The 23,229-nt window shown below is 44.7% G+C and overlaps 1 protein-coding gene across 3 annotated transcripts in view; it reads right to left on the minus strand.

Moving 5' to 3' along the window:
* EIF4G3 (eukaryotic translation initiation factor 4 gamma 3) overlaps window positions 1-23,229 on the minus strand; it is a 437,959-nt gene that overhangs the window by 19,827 nt on the left and 394,903 nt on the right. For all 3 annotated transcript variants that reach the window (XM_065421392.1, XM_065421390.1, XM_065421391.1), the window contains 6 exons: window positions 22,112-22,335; window positions 10,743-10,858; window positions 7,986-8,158; window positions 5,276-5,401; window positions 4,109-4,190; window positions 2,146-2,244 (listed from right to left, as the gene is read on the minus strand). In XM_065421392.1, coding sequence (XP_065277464.1) covers window positions 2,146-2,244; window positions 4,109-4,190; window positions 5,276-5,401; window positions 7,986-8,158; window positions 10,743-10,858; window positions 22,112-22,335 — 820 coding nt within the window. The remainder of the gene's footprint in view (window positions 1-2,145; window positions 2,245-4,108; window positions 4,191-5,275; window positions 5,402-7,985; window positions 8,159-10,742; window positions 10,859-22,111; window positions 22,336-23,229) is intronic.

Below are 23,229 nucleotides of genomic sequence, written 5' to 3' on the forward strand. Positions count from 1 at the left end.
AAAAGTGGCACAGTGCAACACTCCACTCCACGTTAACCCATGAAATGAAGACATATACATTGTCTAATTGAAACTACAGGGAGTCAGAATGCAAATACCAGATTTGGAATTTGGTCATGAAGGAGGGCTGTCAAGCGATTAAAAAAATTAATTGCAATTAATCGCACTGTTAAACAATAATAGAATATAATTTATTTAAATATTTTGGATGTTTTCTACATTTCATTTTAAAATAGATTGATTTCAATTACCACACAGTATACAAAATGTACAGAGCTCACTTTATATTTATTTTTTATTACAAATATTTGCCCTGTAAAAACCAAAAGAAATAGTATTTTTCAATTCACCTGATACAAGTACTGTAGTGCAATCGCTTTATCATGAAAGGTGAACTTACAAATGTAGAATTGTGTACAAAAAATAACTGCATTCAAAAATAAAACAATGTAAAACTTCAGAGCCTACAAGTCCACTCAATCCTACTTCTTGTTCAGCCAATTGCTCAGACAAACAAGTTTGTTTACATTTGCAGGAGATAATGTTGCCCACTTCTTGTTTACAATGTCACCTGAAAGTGAAAACAGGAGTTTGCATGGCACCGTTGTAGCCAGTGTCGCAAGATATTTAGGTGCCAGATACGGTAAAGATTCATATGACCCTTCATGCTTCGAACACCATTCCAGAGGACATGCATCCATGTGATGGGTTCTGCTTGATAACGATTCAAAACAGTGCGGACTGACGCATGTTCATTTTCATTATCTGAGTCAGATGCCACCAGCAGAAGGTTGATTTTCTTTTTTGGTGGTTCGGGTTCTGTAGTTTCCCCATAGGAGTGTTGCTTTTTTAAGACTTCTGAAAGCATGTATCACACCTTGCCCCTCTCAGATTTTGGAAAGCACTTCAGATTTTTAAACCTTGTGTCAAGTGCTGTAGTTATTTTTAGAAATCTCACATTGGTATCTTCTTTGCGTTTTGTCAAATCTTAAATCGAACAACGTGCTGGGTCATCATCCGAGACTGCTATAACATGAAGTATATGGCAGTATGTGGGTAAAACAAAGCAGGAGACATACAATTCTCCCCCCGAGGAGTTCAGTCACAAATTTAATTAATGCAAAATTTTTTTTAACGAGCATCGTCAGCGTAGAAGCATGTTCTCTGGAATGGTGTCCGAAGCATGAAGGGGGCATATGAATGTTTAGCATATCCAGCAGTAAATATCTTGGAATGCCGGCTACAAAAGTGCCATGCGACCACCTGTTCTCACTGTCAGGTGACACTGTAAATAAGAAGCAGCATTATCGCCCGTAAATGTAAACCAACTTGTTTGTCTGAGCAATTGGCTGAACAAGAAGTAGGACTGAGTGGATTTGTAGGCTCTGAAGTTTTACATTGTTTTTGAATGCAGTTATGTAACATTTGTAAGTTGCACTTTCATGATAGAGATTGCACTACAGTATTTGTATGAATTGAATTGAAAAATACTATTTTTTATCATTTTATAGTGCAAATATTTGTAATAAAAATAATAATATAAAGTGAGCACAGTACACTTTGTATTCTGTGTTGTAATTAAAATCAATATATTTCAAAATGTAGAAAAACATCCACAAATATTTAATAAATTTCAATTGGTATTCTATTGTTTAACAGTGCGATTAAAACGGCGATTAATTTTTTAAATCGCGATTAATTTTTTTGAGTTAATCGCATGAGTTAACTGCGATTCATTGACAGCCCTATCAGGAAGCTAAGGCTAAAACACTATTTTTGCAAAATGTGACATAGAATCTATAATGATCACTAGTTCTCAGATCTTGGTTTTACATTGCATTTCCAGTAGCACAGTACTCCCTAAAATCATGCTGGGCCACTGTTTCGGTACTGACTCAAGGGAAGAGTGCCACTATTTAATCACCCACATCACTTTCAAGAGTTCCTTTGGTGTCTTCCACCAAATGTACTGCCTAAACGTAATCTGAATAACTGGAGTACCTCATTTTGACAATATTTAGGGATGGAACTGAAATGAACAACTAGGACTCAAAGTAAAAATAAAATACAAACCAATGGGCTAAATTTATCTTACAAATACACCTCACAGGGCTCTTCTCTAGCAGAAACTTGCTTTCAACTCACGTGCTCCATGAGAAAGGTATGTACATCCTCCCCTTCAGGTAAGTAGTCCTTCCAACTGAGACCAGCCTCCCTCCATAAGGCTCCTACTTTCTTATGGCTCTAAAACACAAAGCAGTTTGTTCATTTTTTAAATCTGAAGAGAAAAGCACAGGAGCTTAAACAGGCTGGAATGGTGCTGCTGCATAAAGAGAAATAAATAATCATTTAGCCATCAAAAATATGCCTAGCTATGTTGTGAAAACTTCCAGAAAGCCTGTGCTGGAGAAATTATATATAGTATCCTACCTTTTACAGGTAAATGTTGTATCTTGTAAGATGCTCAGATGCCACAATGTTGTGTAATAAATATGGCTGGCTTGATGTGATATATGGAGTTTGCAACAACATGACCAAAGATCATCTACAATAAAGTGACCATATGTAAAAGTGTGGTCCAGTGGACATGATACAGAACTGGGACTCAAATGACCTGGGTTCTACTCCTAGCTCTGCCACTGACTTGCTGTGCCCTAGTAAGAAATTACTTATTTTTCCATCCCTCTAAGTGAATAAAGTTAGAGCATGTCTACTTTAGAAAAATCATGTTTACATGGATATCTTCTGTATGGAGATCAATCCTCAAGGTCATGTGTGTGACATCAAGGTCACAGTTTAAATCCTACAATTCATTGTAAATCTATGGAAAATTACCTTTACAACCATATGTGGTACAACCTTCTGCATCTGACAGTCCAGTAGACTTCATGCCTGACCTTTTAGAATTCCCCAAAATGTTGATATATATAATAAACAATATTGAAGATAGTGATAGTAATAAGCTCTTCTTTAGTGCCTTCCACCCAAGAATCTCAAAATTCTTTGCAAATATTAATGAATTAAGCCTCACAACACACGTTTGGTAAGGTATTATTATCCTCATTTTACAAATGGGTTATTGGGTGTCTAAAGTTAGACTTCAAGATACATGTGCCCTGATTTTCAGAGGCAGATTATAGAAGTCAGTGGGAGCTGCTTGTGCTCAGTATTTCTGTGACTCACGCCTCAGATTTAGGTGACTAAATATGATGTTGGATGCCTGACTTTAGGCAGAGCTAGAAATAGAACCCAGATCTTCTGACTTTAGGCTGTGCTTTAACCACAAGATCATGGCTCCTCTGCCTGCTCTTCTCCCACATGATATAGAGAAAATGGCAAGCCACAGTCCAAACAAGCAACAAATTACTAATTTAAAAAAATAAAATATAAGCTTCTAGCTACATGAAGGAGCTGTTGCATGGAAAAGCTTCTGGAACAACTGACCTCATTTGAATGCATGCTTTAAAAAGGAGGTGCTGAATTTTACAGGGTTTAACGTACAAGACTACACAAAGTGAATTATTTAGCCTGACCTTAGAAATAAAATTTTAAAAATATGATACACTTATAGGGAAACTATCAAGGTGTCTGTACAGACTGTGAAAATGTGAGAGCTTTAGAAGTTACATGGTGAACAGGTATATCTATCCCTAGACTAGAGACAGGTCAATCTCAAGAGTTTGCAAGTTTAATTTGGATAAACATCCAGAAGTCTGAATGGCCATCTGAAGCTTATCCGAATTCCCAGAACCTCTCAGGTCTGCAAGAACAGGCTCTTTTGCGAGATTGCCAGTACTTCTTGTTTCTGATCAGCCCAGAAATACCTTGAGAATGGCTCTCTTGCAATATTTCAGCACTCCAGCTTCTGGAAGAAGCCAGGTACAGCGATACCTACAAAAGGGAAATGTGATAAGAAAATGGTAACCCAACTTTTTGGAATCTTATGAGGCTTGGTTTGAAATTTGGGGGAGGAAAGGCAGGTTTCTTATGTTATTCACACAGGTTCACCTATACCTAAATGTTGGGAATATGAGCACATTGTCTTTATGCATGATCATTTACTTTCTGCACCCAACAAAATTTATAAGTCATATCCCAGCATACTTACCATTTGTTTGCATAGAAGGTGAAATATTTCAGAAAGCAAGACCCCAGCTCTTCCCACAGGAAGTAAAGGTTTGCTAAATTCTCTGGAATGGAACAGAAATAAATACTTTTATTATAATATTTTATTGTCCCAGACAAGGTATACTGTTGTGAAAAGCACCTCTTGATTCGGGGCAAGAGAAAGGTGGGGATCAAGCTGATGCAGAAAACTGCACAGCTTTAAATTCTGCTCTGTATATGGGATCTCATCTTGCTCCCATTGAAGTTAATGTTAAAGCTCTGATCAACTTCACTGATGCAGAATTGGGCCCATATTAGACTAAAACTAAAAAAAACTGCACAGGGACAATTAAAACACCGCTATACCTTATTTTTACATAGGGCCAAATCTACTTATTTTGATGGGATGAGGATTTGGTCTGTACTTGTAGATTGTAAGGCCTAGATTTTAAACATATGCAGGTCCTTGATTTCAAAGGGAGTTAGGTGCCCAAGTACCTTTAAAAAACTGCCCCTAAGCTCTTTGGAGCAGGGAACTGTTGCTTTCTAGATATTAGTATAGTGCTACAATAACAGGGCCCAAGCCTGGTTGGCCTATCTGTGCTGCTGCAATATAAATGTGATTGAAGGTGATAATGATAAAAATATAGTAGTGGTCTGATTTTGGAAAATGGGTTTCCATTTTTGCGGGTGTAGCTTTGTGCTCCTGGTTAATAGTAATCAGACAGAAGTCTAAGGGGTAATTAATTCTAGGCACAATTATCACAGGTGAAAAACTGTATCTTCAGAAAATGAAGGCAGAGTTCACATCCCCTTAAAAGATCAGGGCCTTAATATTTCCCTGAGTCACTCTGGTCCTACAACTTTAGGTTGTTTTTAAATCAGTTAGAAAGAAACTGGGACTGAAGAGGACTGGTAGATAACATTTAAAAAAAAAAAGAAGAAGAAGAAGACTGCACAACAGCAAGCTCCTGCACCATCAGAGCTTCCACATTAATGCAAATTTGATTTCTGGAACACCTCTCACAAGGTCTCACATTGACTCTCACATCTGAGTCTCATATTATTCCTGTCTAGTCAACCGACAGAAGTCATGCTGCTTAGATATCATAGCATAATCAGGCTAGTTTAGGCATGACGGTCACTGAACAGAAATAGCATTGCTTACATTATAAGTTCTCTCATAGAGATTCCTCCTTCTTTTAACATGGGGGTCACCAATTCAGCTAGATACAACCAAATATGTGGTATATCAATGGCCATATCATCTGCCAGCTCCAAGGTGTCTGAAAACCTTTGAAAGAAAGGAGAAAATCCAAATATTAAATCCAATTCCAATCTCAGTGATTTTTTTTCTGCCAAGTAAATCCACCCTGCATTATATACTTTTGATTTATATTAAAAAAGCCCAATGGTATGCCATCCAATCCTCTCCAGGTTATTGTGTAGCATAATTACCTCTTGGAAATGCTGAAGCACTGGAAGTATGTGCAAAAGGAAACTCCCTCCATGTAACTGGAGTGCCATGGAAGGTGGTAGTCAAAACATACAGGAAAACAATTTTTAAAACTCCCATTACCCAATAATGAGACACTGATTAACAGTCCTGACATCTGTAAGGATAAAAAGCATTTTCTTTTTTAAATACAAAACCTCTAAAAAACAGAATTTTACATGTGGGAGGACATAGAAAATATGGTATAAGATTTTCAACGGAACAATGTTTGATTAAGTCTGGTGTGATCAATCAAGTGTCTAAAACATAACACAAGAAAATAGTCAATAAACCGGAATGTGGCCTTCCAAAAGCACAATGACAAATTATCAGTGAACCAGCTTCATGTTTAATCAGTGGTACCAGGCACTCACTTTTTACCTGGTGGATTATAAATGCTTCTCTATCAGAAAATTCACACTGATTCATTGGTTCCCAGGAACCTTCAATAATCTTCTGGTATCCATTTTAAATGGATTCTGATGAATTCTCTTTTTCTTGTTCACTGGTTTCAGGGATGGTTTTTGAGGAGCTGCTGTCTCATATGCCTGTTTCTTTATTAAGGCTTCTGGTACTGGTTCATCATGGGTTTGCCAGTAATTTGGCTGTTTATTTCCTGTCACGCAGAGAGCTTCTCACTAGAGTTGAGCTTAGTTTAGATTTTGTGCTATGATCTTTTCTCAGACCATGGCCCTGAATCTCATGGTAACATGTCTTGGGTGAACAGTATAGCAAGTCTTTAGCAATTTTGCTGTATGTCCACTGAATGTCATGGCTCTCCACCCTCATTCAGTTATCTCTAGTGCATTCGTTTGGTTTCTCGCCCTCCTGTCCCCCACAGGAATACCACACATCCTAATACTTCACCAACAGTCCACTTTTTTGGGCACCGTAACTCATTATCAATATCAAGTGAAGTGTGATAAATTGTAGTTTACAGTGTTGTGGTAGCTGTGTTGGTCCCAGGATATTAGAGAGACAGGGTGGGTGAGGTAATACCTTTTACTGGACTAACATCTGTTGGTGAAAGAGACAAGCTTTCAAGATACACAGCTCTTCTTCTGGTCTGAAGACCAGACTCAGTGTGAATAATCCTGAATCTGTAAGTCACTGCATGGGCACGCACGCGCACACACACACACAATTTAAACCCTTGTATAAGTATTTCTTATCCTAGCTTACATGGAACAACAGATTTTAACTAAGTATCATAAAGCCTATTATGTTAGCTTTGTGTTTTGGTGACAGTATGTGTTTCCAAAGTGAATGTTCATCTTGTCCAGCAGACAGCCATTTACTTGGAAGGTGTACTTACCAAACATTATACTTGGAGACCAAATATTTCTACTCTATGATCTATCTGGCCTCCACTAGTCATAGACACAAAAGGGCCTTCCAAGTCTATTGATAAACCCAGGTTATGTAATCCTTCTGCATCAGCTTTTAGATTTTTTCCATGTCAAAACTCACTGTCAGTGATGGACTTGCTGACACTGTCATCACTAAGCAGTCAATAGCAGTGTGATATCATAGAATCATAGAATATCAGAGTTGGAAGGGACCTCAGGAGGTCATCTAGTCCAACCCCCTGCTCAAAGCAGGACCAATTCCCAACTAAATCATCCCAGCCAGGGATATGGCAACCTTTCAAATAAAAGCACCATGAAGTGGCTACAGACACTAAAATTTAATATGTGAAAACATTAATTTCTTCTGTCATAGTTAGAGCATTACTTTCTTAGTTATTCCTGGTTTAATCATTGCATTATGATCCCTGGGGTGTACTGGCTGGCTTAAGGGACTCTTATTGGGATACGTGGTTCGTTTTACTTTTGTGCAACAGATTCAAATCTAGGCTAGGTCAGTGTGGTCTGGATGCAGTTACCATATGACAATCTAACACCTGTTCAGTGACCAATGAGGTGGTCTATCTTCAATTCCTAGAGGACAGGTGTGCACATAACCAGCAGCATAACTGCATTTGGCACCATACTACCCTTATCTCCAGAGTTGGTCCCCATAAATCAGAGCTGAGTCACTGGCAGCGGGTGCTGCATGAGTGAAGCCTGTCTTGTCATTGCAAGAACGATCCCCATTCTGGGGATAGATGGAGGACTTTAGTTTAAAGAGCTGCCAATATGGCACCTTTCGCAAACATTAATTTCACTCAAATATTGATTTAACACACCCCTTACCCCAGTTATACGAGCCTCCTCAATGGGCAAACATAAATCCTCTTTCAGAAAGGATACTTGTAGGATACTGTTGCTCTCACAGGAAGCTGGGAAGGGGGTATCCCCCAACACAAGGAGTATGTTTTTGAAATTAACACAAAAAGAAATTAAGAGATCTAATTAAAGTGTTCATATGGCAGAATACCAACCCCTTGAAGAAGTCCTGTTTGCTTAGCTTTTCTGACTGCACCAACTGATATAGTAACTGGCCCATGTGATCCCTGGTGATCTGACTCCTCTCGAGAGTAGACTCCACTGCGACTCGCACAAAAATGGGCAGCAGACTCTGTGCATTCAATTCCTCCACACATTGCATTGCTTCCTGTTCAAACAACATAGAGGATCATTTATCTGAATTCTGGGAAAAATCAAGACATGCAAGGCAGGAGAATGTTCTTTACTAAAACATAGTCCACGACACTTAGTACTTTTGGCTGAAGTCAACAGATTATTTTGATACACTTCTGTCATTCAGGGAAACTGAAAGGTGAGGGTACATAATTAACATTGCTTCAAGACATCCCTGAGGCAGAAAACTCAATATGGGTAAAAAAAAAAAAAAAAGTATTAGCTATTTATACAGATCAGAGTGACCACAGTTACAGTTAATAGAATTTTTAAATACTCATGCTTCAGGGAATATGCTAGCTGATAACTGACAGGTGCTAGGAAGAAAATTCTTCTATGGTCAGGGTATTCTATTATTGTTCTCTAAAACATTGTTCCATCTCAGTGAGAGGATACTCGACTAGATGGAATTCTGGTCCAACCTGGTGTGGCAATTCCTATGTTATGAAAAGACGCCATGTAATGAAGCAGAAAATATATTAATCATATTTAGCAAATGCAACATTTCCTCTACATACATTCTGGTACCCACACTTTATAAAATACACAAGTATAATACTCTGAAGAACAGTCAGAGAGAAATACAGTAATACCATACTTCTAATATCTGCACTATCATCAGAAAAGAAGCTCTTCAGCTGAATGTTTAAGTCAACTACAGTAGACTTCAGTGGGCTCTTTATGACTCAATACATTTAAATGCCCTTTATCTTGGATCATACCCTCTGTTGTCAGGCATTGGTAGCCCCAGATGAATGTCTGGACTTTCTAGGTGGCTATTTTCCATAGGTCACAGGGTCTAAGGTAGTCCCAGACTCCATGTTGAGGCCATAGTTTTAAATCAGGTGTATGTTAGTGCCTGATAGAAACAAGGATAATGTGACTACGGGTTTTTACAATTGACTGCTGAGTCCTTGGCTGTACATCCCAGCTGTCACTAGAGGATGCCACAAAGCTAAATCACAGTTTTAATCTGATTACAAAGTAAACGCCGTGGTTAAACACATGAAGAACCAGGGTGTTTCTACTGATATGTGCCACATCAAAACTCTGTTAAGGTGAAGTTAAGGTTGTAGGCACATACCAGTGGTTGGAGTGCCTATTACATTTCAAGAATGTTAGAGCTAAAAATCATAAAACAAAACCCATAATAACCAACCTCAAATGTTTAACCCTTAGGAAATGCACTTCTCAAACAAGCACCCAAACTACTTTAACTCTGCCTCTGTAGAAATATCCTGAGAAAATCAGAAAAAGCATACTCCTATAGCCAGCCAGAACAAACTGTTTCATTGTATCAGTGACCATAGAAACTAAAATGCCTTATAATGTGTACACTTGGAGGAATAACTCAAAAAAAAAAATGGACTGGAGATTTTTTTTATTTTAAGTAAGCAGTCCTCAGATAACATATACTAAGATATTCAGGCCTGGTCTACACTGGGGTGGGGTGGGGGGATCGATCTAAGTATGTCGACTTTAGCTACGTTATGCACGTAGCTGAAGTTGCGTAACTTAGATCGACTTACCGTGGTGTCTTTATTGCGGTGAGTCGGCTGCTGCCGCTCCCCCATCGACTGTGCCTGCGCCTTTCGCCGAGCTGGAGTACAGGAGTCGACGGGAGAGCGCTCGTGGGGTCGATTTATCGCATCTAGACTAGATGCGATAAATCAATCCCCGCTGGATCCATTCTGCCTGCCGATCTGGCGGGTAGTGTAGACATACCCTCAGAGTAAATATTCCCTGGTGACAATACTAAATCAAATTTTATTAACTCTTGAAATCAGACTTTAATAAGCCAAATATTTGTCCTGGGAACTAGCTTTTGGACAAGTAGAGTCCTGTACAATAGGATTTACCTCTCCTGCCTGTTTTTTTGGGCTACAAAATTTTAGAAGAATTTTGGAACTGTGTTTAATGACTCTATTTGCAGGGTGTCAATTCAGGAACCCCTCATTCTAGTCACTTGAAACTTTGCAGAAAAATTCTACCTGTGCTACAGATCTAGCCTATCAATTTTGAGGACAATATACTTGTTGTGGATTTTACAGGAGAGGCCAAAATCCAGCTTACAATGGAAACTCAGTTGCAACCTTAACTATGGAGTGATGACAGTTGCTCAATAATTCTCAACATTTACTAAAACTACTCTGGAGTACTTTGTTCAATTTGTATTATTTCATCTGCCTTGAGATCAGAACAACGGGTTCCTTATAAGTAAATTAAACCTTTGTCTAGTTTCCCTAGCTTTCTATATCCAGCATTGACATACTATTATAACTCAGTGGTCATGACAGACATATCTAAAACTTTCTGCTTACAATACCCAAAGGAGACTATTTTTCCTCTGTCGTTAGCAATGGAAGAACCAGAACAGTCAGTGAACTGTGCTAAAGTTGTGCACCGATTCCTTCTATCCAAATTCCAATAGGTCCCATGTTTATGTTAAAGAACTAAGAACAGGGTGTTTAAAAAGACACTGTTCCTGGAAAGGAAAAAATGCTAAAGATCCCACTGTTCCATGGCTTTCTGGAAGGTGAGGTTTTCATTCTGTTTACCTTATAATCGTTTATGTGCAAGAACTCATCAATGATGGATTTGCACTTTCTCTCCATTTCCTCTTCTGACAGTGAAGATTTGTCTTGTACTGGAGCTGTGGGAGTTTCTGGCTTGGCTGGTAATAAGGTAGAGAAAACAGACACTGGATAAAGAGGTCATCTTCAGTTCCAAAAAAAAGTATTTTTAATAAAGTATTTAAAAAATCCCTCGTCTCCTCTCTCAGCCAACAGAACAATTAATAGGCACTCTCTACTGTGATGACTGAAAGAAGGCTGATTTGGAAGCATGACTCTGTGGGGGTAAAATAAACAGCTTAGATTCTGTTTTCTGCAAGTTTCTCATGAGTCAGTCAGATCATCAGGCATAAATCATTTCTTATTTAGCTTGTCTTTCAACTTGTGATCCCTCCACGTCTGCAAATCACCTTTCTCAGTTAGCATACTTGGCAGTGTCGTAGCATTTTACACCTTCAAAGCACTTTACAAAAATTAAATAATTAATTTTTGAGCTGTGGCAGCAGTTCTCACTGAATACTGCAATTTTACAGCACGTTGCTTGTGAACGTCAGAAACCAAAGACAATCTCCTGTGACAGGGTCGGGCCAGATGGCTATAGGAGAGTGATAGAAGGCAGATATATTAGCTCCAAGTTAAGCAGGTCCCTTTTCCCTGGGTAAGGTAATAGGGGCAGTTCCAGAACAATCAGGAACTTGCTGGAACCAATTAAGGCAGACAGGCTAATGAGGACACCTGGAGCCAATTAAGAAGCTGCTAGAATCAATTAAGACAGGCAGGCTAATCAGGGCACCTGGTTTAAAAAGGACCTCACTTCAGTCAGTGAGGGGCACATGTGAGGAGCTGGGAGCAAGAGGTGCAAGAAGCTGAGAGTGAGTAGGACTGAGGAGCACAAGCGTTACCAGACACCAGGAGGAAGGTCCAGTGGTGAGAATAAGGAAGGTGTTTGGAGGAGGCCATGGGGAAGTAGCCCAGGGAGTTGTAGCTGTCATGCAGCTGTTACAGGAGGCACTAGAGACAGCTGCAGTCCACAGGGCCCTGGGCTGGAACCCAGAGTAGAGGGCGGGCCCGGGTTCCCCCCATCCGCCTCAACTCCCTGTTTAAGACAAGAGGAGGTGACCTGGACTGTGGGTCCCACCAGAGGGGAAGGTCCCTGGCCTATCCCCCGACCCACTACGTGGGTCAGCAGAGACTGCGGGGATTGTTCTCCTCCCTTTCCCCATGCTGGCCAGTGATGAGGTTAGCTGAGTGAACAGCAGGTTTGAGCCGCTAGCAAAAGTGGCCAAACTGAGGGCTGCCGTGAATCTCTGAGGCGAGCAAATCCGCCAATAAGCGCAGGACCCACCAAGGCAGAGGAGGAACTTTGTCACACTCCCTAATTCCAAAATCCACAGTAGAAAGCAAACCCCCAAAGACTCTCTCCCCAGGCAATCCTCCGGGTCTGGACTTGCCTCCCTCAAACTCACTTCAGAGAAAAGCCTGAATACACAGAGGGGCTCGCACTGTGCTCTGCAAGTTATGACTGTTATTTAGTATTTGTATTGCAGTAGCATTCAGGACATGCTAGGCACTGTCCCTACCCCAAAAGGCTCACAATCCAAAGCTTTATACACATGGACCCTTTTCTTAAATTTCCCCAGTATTGTGCCACTACTGGCTCAGCTCCAATGGAGGGAACAGTGGGCCTCGAGCACAGACAAGGTGTCAATAGCCACCAATGTTTCTACTATTGTGGCATCATGACTTGCTCTGAGCAAGGTTAGGTGGCACAGTGGTAAAGACATTGCACGTTGTCTACACTAGATTTCCCACCACTGGGAAATGTTAAAGTGTAGACACAGCCTAAAGAGACAAACAATACTGGTGCTTAGACATCATGGTGGGAAGAGCCTAAAAAGCATCTAAAATAGACAGAACATGACTAACCAGGGATTTAGTCGTACCGGATCCTGAGAGTACACACACACAACTGAAGTCAGTGGGACATGAGGGTGCATAGCACCTCTTGAGAAGCTGAAGTTCATAGGTTCTGGCCCAAGCAGATAAAGTTTGAGAGTGAAAGGCCTTCCACTGAAAATGCTATGCCCAGCATTCCATCCTGGGACCATTAACAGAAGCATCTTGGCTAGTCTCAACTGTTGAGAAGGTACGAAGATAGCAAGGTGGTGAATGGACAAGCAGGACTCAGCCCCATTTTTATTCCTTAGTTGTGTCCATTAACGTGGCACCTTACAAAAATTAGCACAAACACAATATCCAACAAAAACAGATCTTTCTAAAATGACCACATCCTGATGACTCTTACACTGTGCCCAAACCTCATCAGGCTTGGGCTCTGACCAACCATCCCAGGCAACAGGCTCCAGATACATGAGGTCAGAACTGAGAATATATCTTCCACTGGTCCTGGACTATAAGGTGGATAGAAAGCTGGCTAGATCGTCGGGCTCAATGGATAGTGATCAATGGCTCCATGTCTAGTTGGCAGCCGGTATCAAGCGGAGTGTCCCAAGGGTCGGTCCTGGGGCCGGTTTTGTACAATATCTTCATTAATGATCTGGAGGATGGCGTGGACTGCACCCTCAGCAAGTTTGCATATGACACTAAACTGGGAGGAGTGGTAGATACGCTGCAGGGTAGGGAGAAGATACAGAGGGACCTAGACAAATTAGAGGATTGGGCCAAAAGAAATCTGATGAGGTTCAACAAGGACAAGTGCAGAGTCCTGCACTTAGGACGGAAGAATCCCATGCACTGCTACAGACTAGGGACTGAATGTCTAGGCAGCAGTTCTGCAAAAAAGGACCTGGGGGTTACAGTGGACAAGAAGCTAGATATGAGTCAACAGTGTGCCCTTGTTGCCAAGAAGGCTAACGGCATTTTGGGCTGTATAAGTAGGGGCAGAGCCAGCAGATCGAGAGACATGATCATTCCCCTCTATTCGACATTGGTGAGGCCTCATCTGGAGTACTGTGTCCAGTTTTGGACCCCACATTATAAGAAGGATGTGGAAAAATTGGAAAGAGTCCAGCGGAGGGCAACAAAAATGATTAGGGGGCTGGAACACATGACTTATGAGGAGAGGCTGAGGGAACTGGGATTGTTTAGTCTGCAGAAGAGAAGAATGAAGGGGGATTTGATAGCTGCTTTCAACTACCTGAAAGGGGGGTCCAAAGAGGATGGATCTAGACTGTTCTCAGTGGTAGCAGATGACAGAATAAGGAGTAATTGTCTCAGGTTGCAGTGGGGGAGGTTTAGGTTGGATATTAGGAAAAACTTTTTCCCTAGGAGGGTGGTGAAGCACTGGAATGGGTTACCTAGGGAGGTGGTGGAATCTCCTTCCTTAGAGGTTTTTAAGGTCAGGTTTGACAAAGCCCTGGCTGGGATGATTTAGTTGGGGATTGGTCCTTGTAGTGAGTCGGTGTGGCTCCCCTCCTGCCCAGAAGAGGGAGCACCCTTGCAGGCACCCGAGTGGGCGGAGCCACCGCCGCCTGTTCCCGCCCCCCGGAAGTCAAGGGGCGGGACAGGAAGTATAAAGGCCGGCCGCCGGAGCTCAGTCAGGGCCCAGCCACCGCCGGGAGCAGACGTGCGGCCGGGAGCTCCTGGCCGGGAGACCTCCGAGGCCCGAGGCCATTGCCCTAACTGGCCGGAGCTACCCCGGGCCCACTACGAGGAGGAGCCCCGGAGCCCGTCCGCTCCTGTCGCTGGGAGGAGCCCTTGGAACTCCCCCACACCAACCCCGAAGGCGAGACCGCATCAGAGCCCCTCCACCCCTGCTGTTACCCGGAGGAGCCGCCCGAATGCAATTGGCCGGATTTCCCCACGGAGCTGCCGGACCTGCCACCAAGCCCCGGCCGAGAGGAGCCCATGCTGGTGGACTGGACCGGGCCCGGTGCCACGGACGAGGTAGGCCCTGAGGGGGATCCTGGAAGTAGCCCGGGGGTAGCTGACCCCGGTCAGGCTGCAGACTCATGTGAGCCAATGTCAGTGTGTTTTGGTCAGGATACCCCACTGACCAGCAGCGGCAGTAACCGCTGCTAGGGCCCCGGGCTGGAACGCAGTGGAGTGGGAGAGCCTGCGTTCCCCCCTGCCACCCCTGCTCACGGGTGGCAGGTTTCCCCCTCACCCAACGCTCCGGTGTAGGAGCCAGGGCTTACCCCAACTGATTGTTGCTCAGCCCCTGCACAAGGGGGCCTGAGCTCCCGAACTGTGTTTGCTCAGCCACTGCACCCGAGGGCCTGAGCTACCTAACTGTTGCTCGCTCAGCCCTGTCCCAAAGGGCCTGAGCGGTGACTGTTTGTGCCCGCCCTGATCCAGGGCCTGGGCCTTCCTTGACTGATTGTCTGCTCAGCCCTTGCATCCAAGGGCCTGAGCTGTGACTGTTTGTGCCCCGCCCTGATCCAGGGCCGGGGCCTGCCTTACCTGATTGGTGCTCGGCCCTTGCACCAAAGGGCCTGAGCCCCCTGAACTGTTTGTTTGCCCAGCCCCTGCACCAAAGGGCCTGAGCCCCCTGAACTGTTTGTTTGCCCAGCCCCTGCACCAGAGGGCCTGGGCTCCTGAACTGTTTGTTTGCCCAGCCCCTGCACCAGAGGGCCTGGGCTCCTGAACTGTTGTTTGTTCAGCCCCTGCACCAGAGGGCCTGAGCCCTGGACTATCTGTTGGTTGCTCAGCCCCTGCACCAGAGGGTCTGAGCCCTGAACTATCTGTTGTTTGCTCAGCCCCTGCACCAGAGGGCCTGAGTCCTGAACTAACTGGTTGTTTGTTCCATGAGTAGTGAGTCGGTGTGGCTCCCCTCCTGCCCAGAAGGGTCGAGCCCCGGCACAAACCTTTTACAGTCCTGCTTTGAGCAGTGGGTTGGACTAGATGACCTCCTGAGGTCCTTTCCAACCCTGATATTCTATGATTCTATGAATTGACAGCAAGAGCAATAGGATGTAGGTGGAAAAGGCAATTATACAGATAATTGGGTCCCAGTTACTTTGCAGACATATAAAATGGTTACTAACCTTTCGTAACAGTTGTTCTTTGAGATGTGTTGCTCATGTCCATTCCATGTTAGGTGTGTGCATGCCACATGTACTGTTGCTGGAGATTTTTCCCTCAGTGAGGTCCATTGGAACGACTCTAGCACTCTCTGGAGCCACGTGCTTATGCACTGATATGAGGGGTGCCACCGACTCCGCATCCTCTCAGTTCCTTGCTGGTTAACTCTGACAGAGGGGTAGGAGGGTGGGTCATGGAATGGACATGAGCAACACAACTCGAAGAACAACAGTTACAAAAGGTTAGTAACCATTTTTTCTTTGAGTGCTTGCTCATGTCCATTCCATGTTAGGTGACTCAAGGAAGTGGGCTTGGAGTTAATGGACATATTGACTACAACACTGCTCTTCTGAAACTGGTATAATCTCAGGCCTCTTGGGTGATGGTGTAGTGAGACATGAAGGTATGCACCAGCGGCCAGGTTGCGGCTCTACAGATGTTCTGGATTGGGACCTGTGCGAGGAATGCTGCTGACGAAGCCTGGGCTCTTGTAGAATGAGCGGCTAAGATGGCCGGAGACGGGATATTTGCCTGCTCATAGAAAGCTCGAATACAGGCAGTTATCCAGGACGAGATCCTTTGGGTTGATGAAGAGTTGCGTGAATTTGTGGGTTTAGTCCTCTCAGTATAAAAGGCGAGGGCCAGCCTAACGTCTAACAATGAAGCTGTCGTTCCTCAGAGTTTTTGTGAGGTTTCAGGAAGAAGACTGTTAGGAAAATGACCTGGTTGTTATGGAATTGTGACACCACCTTTGGTAGGAAGGCCTGATGGGGGTGCAGTTGGACCTTGTCCTTGCAGAAAAACACCGCGTAAGGTGGGACTGAAATAAGGGCTTTGATCTCAGAGACCCTTCTGGACGAGGTGATTGCCACCAGGAAGGTCACCTTCCAGGAGAGAAATGTCAGGGAGCATGATGCTAACGGCTTGAAGGAGGGACCCATGAGCTTCAACAGAACCAGGTTTAAGTCCCATTGGGGAGGTCAGCTCGTGTATCTGAGGGCAGAGTCTTCCCAGCCCCTTGAGAAACCGGACCGTCACCTCATTGGAGAACACTGACCTGCTGTTCACTGGAGTGTGGAAGACTGATATGGCTACCAAATGCACTTTAATAGATGAGAGGGCCAGGCCGGCTGTTTTAGGTGGAGCAAGTAGTCCAAGATAGACTGAAGGGAAGATTGAGATGGAGTGAGAGCACATTCAGAAGCAACAAAAGAAACCCTTCCACTTGGCCAAGTAGGCAAGCCTGGTGGAAGGCTTTCTACTGCCGAGCAAGATCTGCTGAACCTGTTCCAAGCAGGCCTGTTCTTTAGGGTTCAGCCATGCAGCATTCATGCAGTGAGGTGACATTTGAGTGAAGTAACTGGCCGTGGTCTTCTGAAACCAGGTCCAGACAGAGTGGGAGCAAGAGTGGAGCTGCCACCGAGAGATCTAGGAGCATGCCGAACCAATGCTGGCGCAGCCATGATGGTGCTATCAGAATAACTCTTGCCTTGTCCTGTTTGATTTTTAGGAGGACCTTGTGAACCAAGAGGATTGGGGGAAAGGTGTACAGGAGGTGGTTTATCCACAAGGGTAGGAAGGTGTTGGAAAGGGAGCCTGGGTTGTGTCTGCACAGTAAACAAAACTGATGGCATTTCCTTTTCTGCCTGGTGGTGAACAGGTCCACCTGGGGAGGCCCCCATCTTTGGAAGATGAATCTGGTAATCTGTGGGTGAAGGACCACTCGTGGTGGGAGGAGAAGGATCTGCTGAGGTGCTCCGTCAATATATTCCTGGATCTTGGCAGATGTGATGTCTCGAGATGGAGTGCTTCGCGCAGAAGTCCCACAGACAGATGGCCTCCTGACCCAAGGCCAAAGATCAAGCCCCGCCCTGCTTGTTGATATAAAACATGGCTGCAATACTGTCTGTCAGGACTTGCACCACATCACCTGAGATCTGTGGGAGGAACACTTGGCATGTTAAGCATACCTCCCTGAGCAACCTGATGTTTATGTGCAGGGAGAATTCTTCTTGGGACCAGAGGCCCTGACTCCTGACATTGTTAAGGTGGGCACCCCACCCTAGGTCCGACATGTCTGAGATTAAGGTTAGGGGTAACAAAGGGCACCCTCATCATCACTGATCTTGGGTCTTTCCACCAGTTTAGGGAGGCAAGGACCAGGGAGGGACCATGAGCACTGAGTCCAAGTGGTGTCTGCTCAGGGAGTAAACTGATGCTAGCCACATCTGGAGGGGCCTGAGGCACAGCCTTGCATGCTGAACCACATAAGTACAAGCCACCATGTGACCCAGAAGCTTGAGGCACATCCAAGCTGTCCTGATTGGGTGGGCCATGACCTTGGATATCAGGTCTGACATGGTCTGGAATTGGGTAGAGTTGAGCACTGTCCCAGTAAATTCTATTCTCTGAACAAGGACAGGAGTTGACTTCTGCTCATTTATCAGCAGGCCCAGAGCTCTGACGGTGGGGCTTCCGATAGGCCAAAGGGGAGGGCAGTCAATTGGTAGTTGTTTTGACCCACTACTAACCTGAGAAATCTTATGTGGCCACGGAAGATAGAACTGTGAAAGTATGTGTCCTTTAAGACCTGGGCAGTGTATCAGTCTCCTGGATCCAGGGAGGGAATGATGGAGGCCAGGGAGACCATGGAAAACCTTAGTTTATTGAGATATCTGTTGAGGCGATGCAGGTCCAAGATGGGCAGGGCCCCCTTTGTCCTTTGGGATTAGGAAATACCGGGAGTAAAACCCCTTCCCTCTCAAGTCTTGAGGAACTTCCTCCATGGCCCACATACGTAGGAGGGATTGCACCTCCTAGACGAGGATTTGCTTGTGAAAAGGTTCCCTGAGGAGGGAGGGGATGGGGGTGGAAGGGAAGTGCTCAGGACCCAATGGTCTGATGTTATGAATGACCATGCCAGGCTGAAGGGTAACAGATGGTCCAAAAATAAAAAGGGAGGTGAATCTGAAATGGTGACTGATACAGCACCCTCAGGTGCACCTTCAAAAGGCCTGCATGGGCCTGCCAGAGTATCTCTGAGATCCCGACTTGAAGGCTGACGTAGACGGAAGTGGTTGGCGCCATTTATAACCTCTCCCTTTTCTTTTGTAGGGCTTCTGTCTTGGAGGCCCTAAGAACTGAGGAGGCTACTGGGGCCTGAAGTGCTTCCTGGAAGCTGACGAGCAGAGGCCTAAGGAGCACACAGTGGCCCTCGAGTCCTTCAGGCCATGCAGTCTTATGTCCGTCTGCACTGAGAAAAGAGAGGAGTCTTAAAAGAGGAGTTCCTGGATGGATTGTTGGACCTTGTGAGGAAGGCTGGAGAATTGGAACCAAGAACAGTGCCTCGTGGTGACCTTGGAGGCCATTGTCCTGGCTGGCGAGTCGGCAGTGTTCAGAGTCGCCAGGAGAGGTCCTGGCTACATTCTTAACATCTTCCAAGAGGGCTTTGAGCTCTTGCTTTGACTCTTGGGGCAAGGAGTCTTTGAATTTAGTCAGGGAGTCCCACGGATTAAAATCATATCTCCCCAGCAAAGCTTACTGGTTGGAGATACAGTAACTCTTCACTTAATGTTGTAGTTATGTTCCTGAAAAATGTGACTTTATGCGAAACAATGTTAAGCAAATCCAATTTCCCCATAAGAATTAATGTAAATGGGGGGGGGGGGGGGGAGAGAAGAGGTTAGATTCTGGGGAAATTTTTTTTTCGCCAGACAAAAAACATTTTATACATATACAATATAAGTTTTAAACAATTTTAATGAATGATTGTGAAGCTTGGTTGAGGTGGTGGAGTAAGAGGGTGGAATATTTCCCAGGGAATGCCTTGCTGCTAAATGATGAACTAGCACTCGGCTGAGCCCTCAAGGGTTAAAACGCTGTTAATGCAGCCTCACACTCTAGAGGGCAGCATAGGGGAGGGATAGCTCAGTGGTTTGAGCATTGGCCTACTAAACCCAGGGTTGTGAGTTCAATCCTGGAGGGGGCCATTTAGGGGTCAAGGGCAAAAATCTGTCTGGGGATTGGCCCTGCTTTGAGCAGGGGGTTGGACTAGATGATCTCCTGAGGTCCCTTCCAACCCTGATATTCTATGATCTATGACTGAGGCAAGAAGGAGGAAACACAATAGATGCAGGGCAGTAGCTGCAAACACTTCCCTGCAAAAACTGAACATGATGATGAGCCCACACTATCCAGCTGGAGCGCACCACTCCCTCCTCCTGACAGCACATGCACGGCTGCAAAGGTGCTGACTCTCCAAGTGTGAGAGAGAGACGTGCATTGCCCCTTTAAGTACGCTGACCCCACTTCAAGTACATTGCCCTTTTAAGCTGATCAGCCTGTTCAGACAGAAAACAACAGCTTCCAGCAAGCTCCCTCCTTTCTGTCCCTGAGCCCTGTCCCCCTCCTACACTTTGTGGAGAGGGAATACGGAGCGGGGGGCAGGAGCAGGGGGGACATCCTGATATTAGCACCCCTCTCCCCCAGCAAGCAGGAAGCTCCTGGGAGCAGCTCCAAGACAGAGGGCAGGGCAGGAGCAGCATGGCAGTGGGGGGAGGGCCACCTGGGCAGCTGCTGAGCCACACACCTTATAGGGAATTTAGGGGAGCTGATGGGGGGGGGGGGCCTGCCGGTTCCTCCTGGTTCTAATCCCCACAAGGAGGGGCTGTTCTTCCAGAGAATCCTGCAAGGAGTAGACAAAGCAGGCCACTGCCAAACGATGTTATAAGGGAGCACTGCGCAACTTTAAACGAGCTTGTTCACTAATAGATCAGCAACGTAACAATGAAACAACCTTAACCGGGACAACGTTAAGTCAGGAGTTACTGTATGTAGTTAAGGCTACCTGTCTAATAAAAGTTTCTTCCAAACAGGTCTAGTCTCTTAGCAGCTTTTTGTTTCAGGGTAGCACTCGACTGGCCCTGCCTGTCCTTTTTGTTTGTTGCAGATACCACCAGGGACACTGGGGGGGGGGGAGGGATCGGGAAGCTGGGATCAGGGAAGGTTTGCCCCTAGAAGGAGCTGAGAGGCCTGGAGCCGGGAAGGCGCCTGACGCTCCTTGTTCCCTCCTGCTTCCAGATGCTGGAGCTGACAGGCATCCCATTGGGGTTGGCAGGACTGGCAGGTCCGTAGCCAGCTGGAAAGCCTCTGGGCTCAATGACATTGTCAGACCGCTGGCACCATGGTGGCTTTCTGGTGTCGGCAGAGGGTCCTGCACAGGACTCAAAGCCATGGGCGGAGTCGATGGTGCCAACATGAGCCCAGAAGCAGAAGAGTGGCCCAGCACGGGTCTCACTATGCTTTCTTCCCCTCGCTTATCTCTCTTCTGCACCAGTGAGCGCCCTCTGTTGGTGTTCTGCTTCTTGTGCTTCTTCCTTGGTACCAGAGAATTGGTGAACGGTGCTGGGAAGAGCTCAGTGACGGGGGAGCGCTTCGCACCGACACCCAAGTATGCAGCGCTGAATCGGAGCGGCTTGGTTCTGAGACTGGTCTGAGGACAGCTTCGATGAGAGTCTTCAGCCTGATGTCTCTGTCCTTTTTAGTGAGGGGTCTGAAGTCCCAACAGATCTGGCACTTGTTCCTCATGTGGGTTTTCCCCAAGCACTTCAAGCAGCTGGAGTGAGAGTCACTTACGGACATAGGTTTACCACAGGCGGCACAAGGCTTGAAGCATGCCGGGCCCTTGGGGCGAAGTTGTCTTTCAACGATAGGAACTAACTATATACACTACCACTACTTGTAAAAACTATATACACAAAACTATATAACTATGATAACTACGAACCAAGAAGGAGTCCAAAAACCACTGGGAAGAAGCCTTGCTGCAACAAGAAGGGTCGTTCCAAGAAATGTCATGGGCAGTAAGAAGGAACTGAGAGAGTGTGGGGACGGCAGTGCCCCTTACACTGGTGCATAAGCGTGTGGCTCCAGAGGGCGCCAGAGTTGGCCTAAGGGATACCACTAAGGGAAAAATCTCCGGCAATGGTGCAGGCACACACCTACATGGAATGGACATGAGCAAGCACTTAAGTAAAAATACAGTTTCTTCTTCATGTGAAACCAAAAGGCTGTTGGTGAGCAAAGATGACAATAAGAAGAGAAATGTGTAAATCATCTGAGTTATAAACCTTTGGAAAAGGGGGTTCAGCTACAAAAACTCTACTGTGAGTTACTGTGGGGAAAAAATCCACAATGACACACAGAGAACTGTCACTTATATTGATAAATTCTCCCTTAAACATTTCTGCACATTCCCCTGTATTAATGAGCTCCAGAAGTGCTTACCCAGCACTCATGGAGGAGTCTCTCACCTATTTCCTTGGCTTTGTTCCTGTCTGTCTCTGTGATGTTTCTCTCCATATCCATGCCACCTGTTAGCTGTTTCACTGTCTCTAGCATCTCTCGCCGTTGTTCTTCTTGTGCCTGATTGTCTAGCAGCAGCTCTTTATTGCTGCTACCCCGCAGGAAGGTGTTTGGACGGGTGACTGAAGATGGAAGTGGTTTGTCATTCTTCTCTCTGCCTGTGCTCCCACGACTAGAAAGTGAAAAAACATTCACATGGAAGGCTCTTATCCTCTTACTGCTAAAAATTAACACTGGACACATTTCCCACAACATTATAAAAACTGCTGGGTAGCTGTCTCTTATACAGTCTATTGGTTACAGAAAGGTATTTTTAATACAGTTCAACTGTACAGACTGTGGTCAAAATGCAGCCTGTGGATCCCCTCACCTTTAAAACTGTGGTGTGGCCCTCAGATGCTTGATCCAAGTGATGAATGCATACATACATACATGCACACAGGGGAGGGAGAGGGAGAGCATGTGTGTCATAGTGCACATCTGAAACAAAACACCCCGAGGATATACCTCACCTCTGTAGGTTTAAAATAAAGGGAACTTTAATGTTAAAGTAATGGCACCATTTCACTGTGAAGTTGGCTGACTGGTATATTCTTTACCTATACATATATTGAAATATAATTTCAAAATAGCAAAATGCTAACACTGGGATTTCTCACGGATAAGTCCTAAGAATTATGTTAACATTTTTATTAATTATTTGGAAAAAGGAAGATTATATTGATGTGGAAAAATCCCAGATCAGACAAAATTATTTACGACAGTCAAGATTAGAGAAGACTGTGGGGAACTTCAGAGGGACTTAGGTGAATGGACAGCCTGATGGCAGATGAAATTCATTGTTGACAAATGTGAAGTTACGCACATTGGAATGAATAATTGGTCAACTTTACATTAAGGGTACATTAAGGTAAACAGTTTATAATAAGTTAATAAATAATTAATAAATGCTATATGCACGTTACAGATATGAGTAGTATGTTTTATAGCTAGTTATAAACATAATGGTAGAAAGTGTTATACGTAAGCAACCTACAGACGTGCTGGACTCTATAACCTTCTACAA

Source organism: Emys orbicularis, chromosome 22 (genome assembly GCF_028017835.1).
Source record: "Emys orbicularis isolate rEmyOrb1 chromosome 22, rEmyOrb1.hap1, whole genome shotgun sequence".
NCBI classification, from domain to species: domain Eukaryota; kingdom Metazoa; phylum Chordata; order Testudines; family Emydidae; genus Emys; species Emys orbicularis.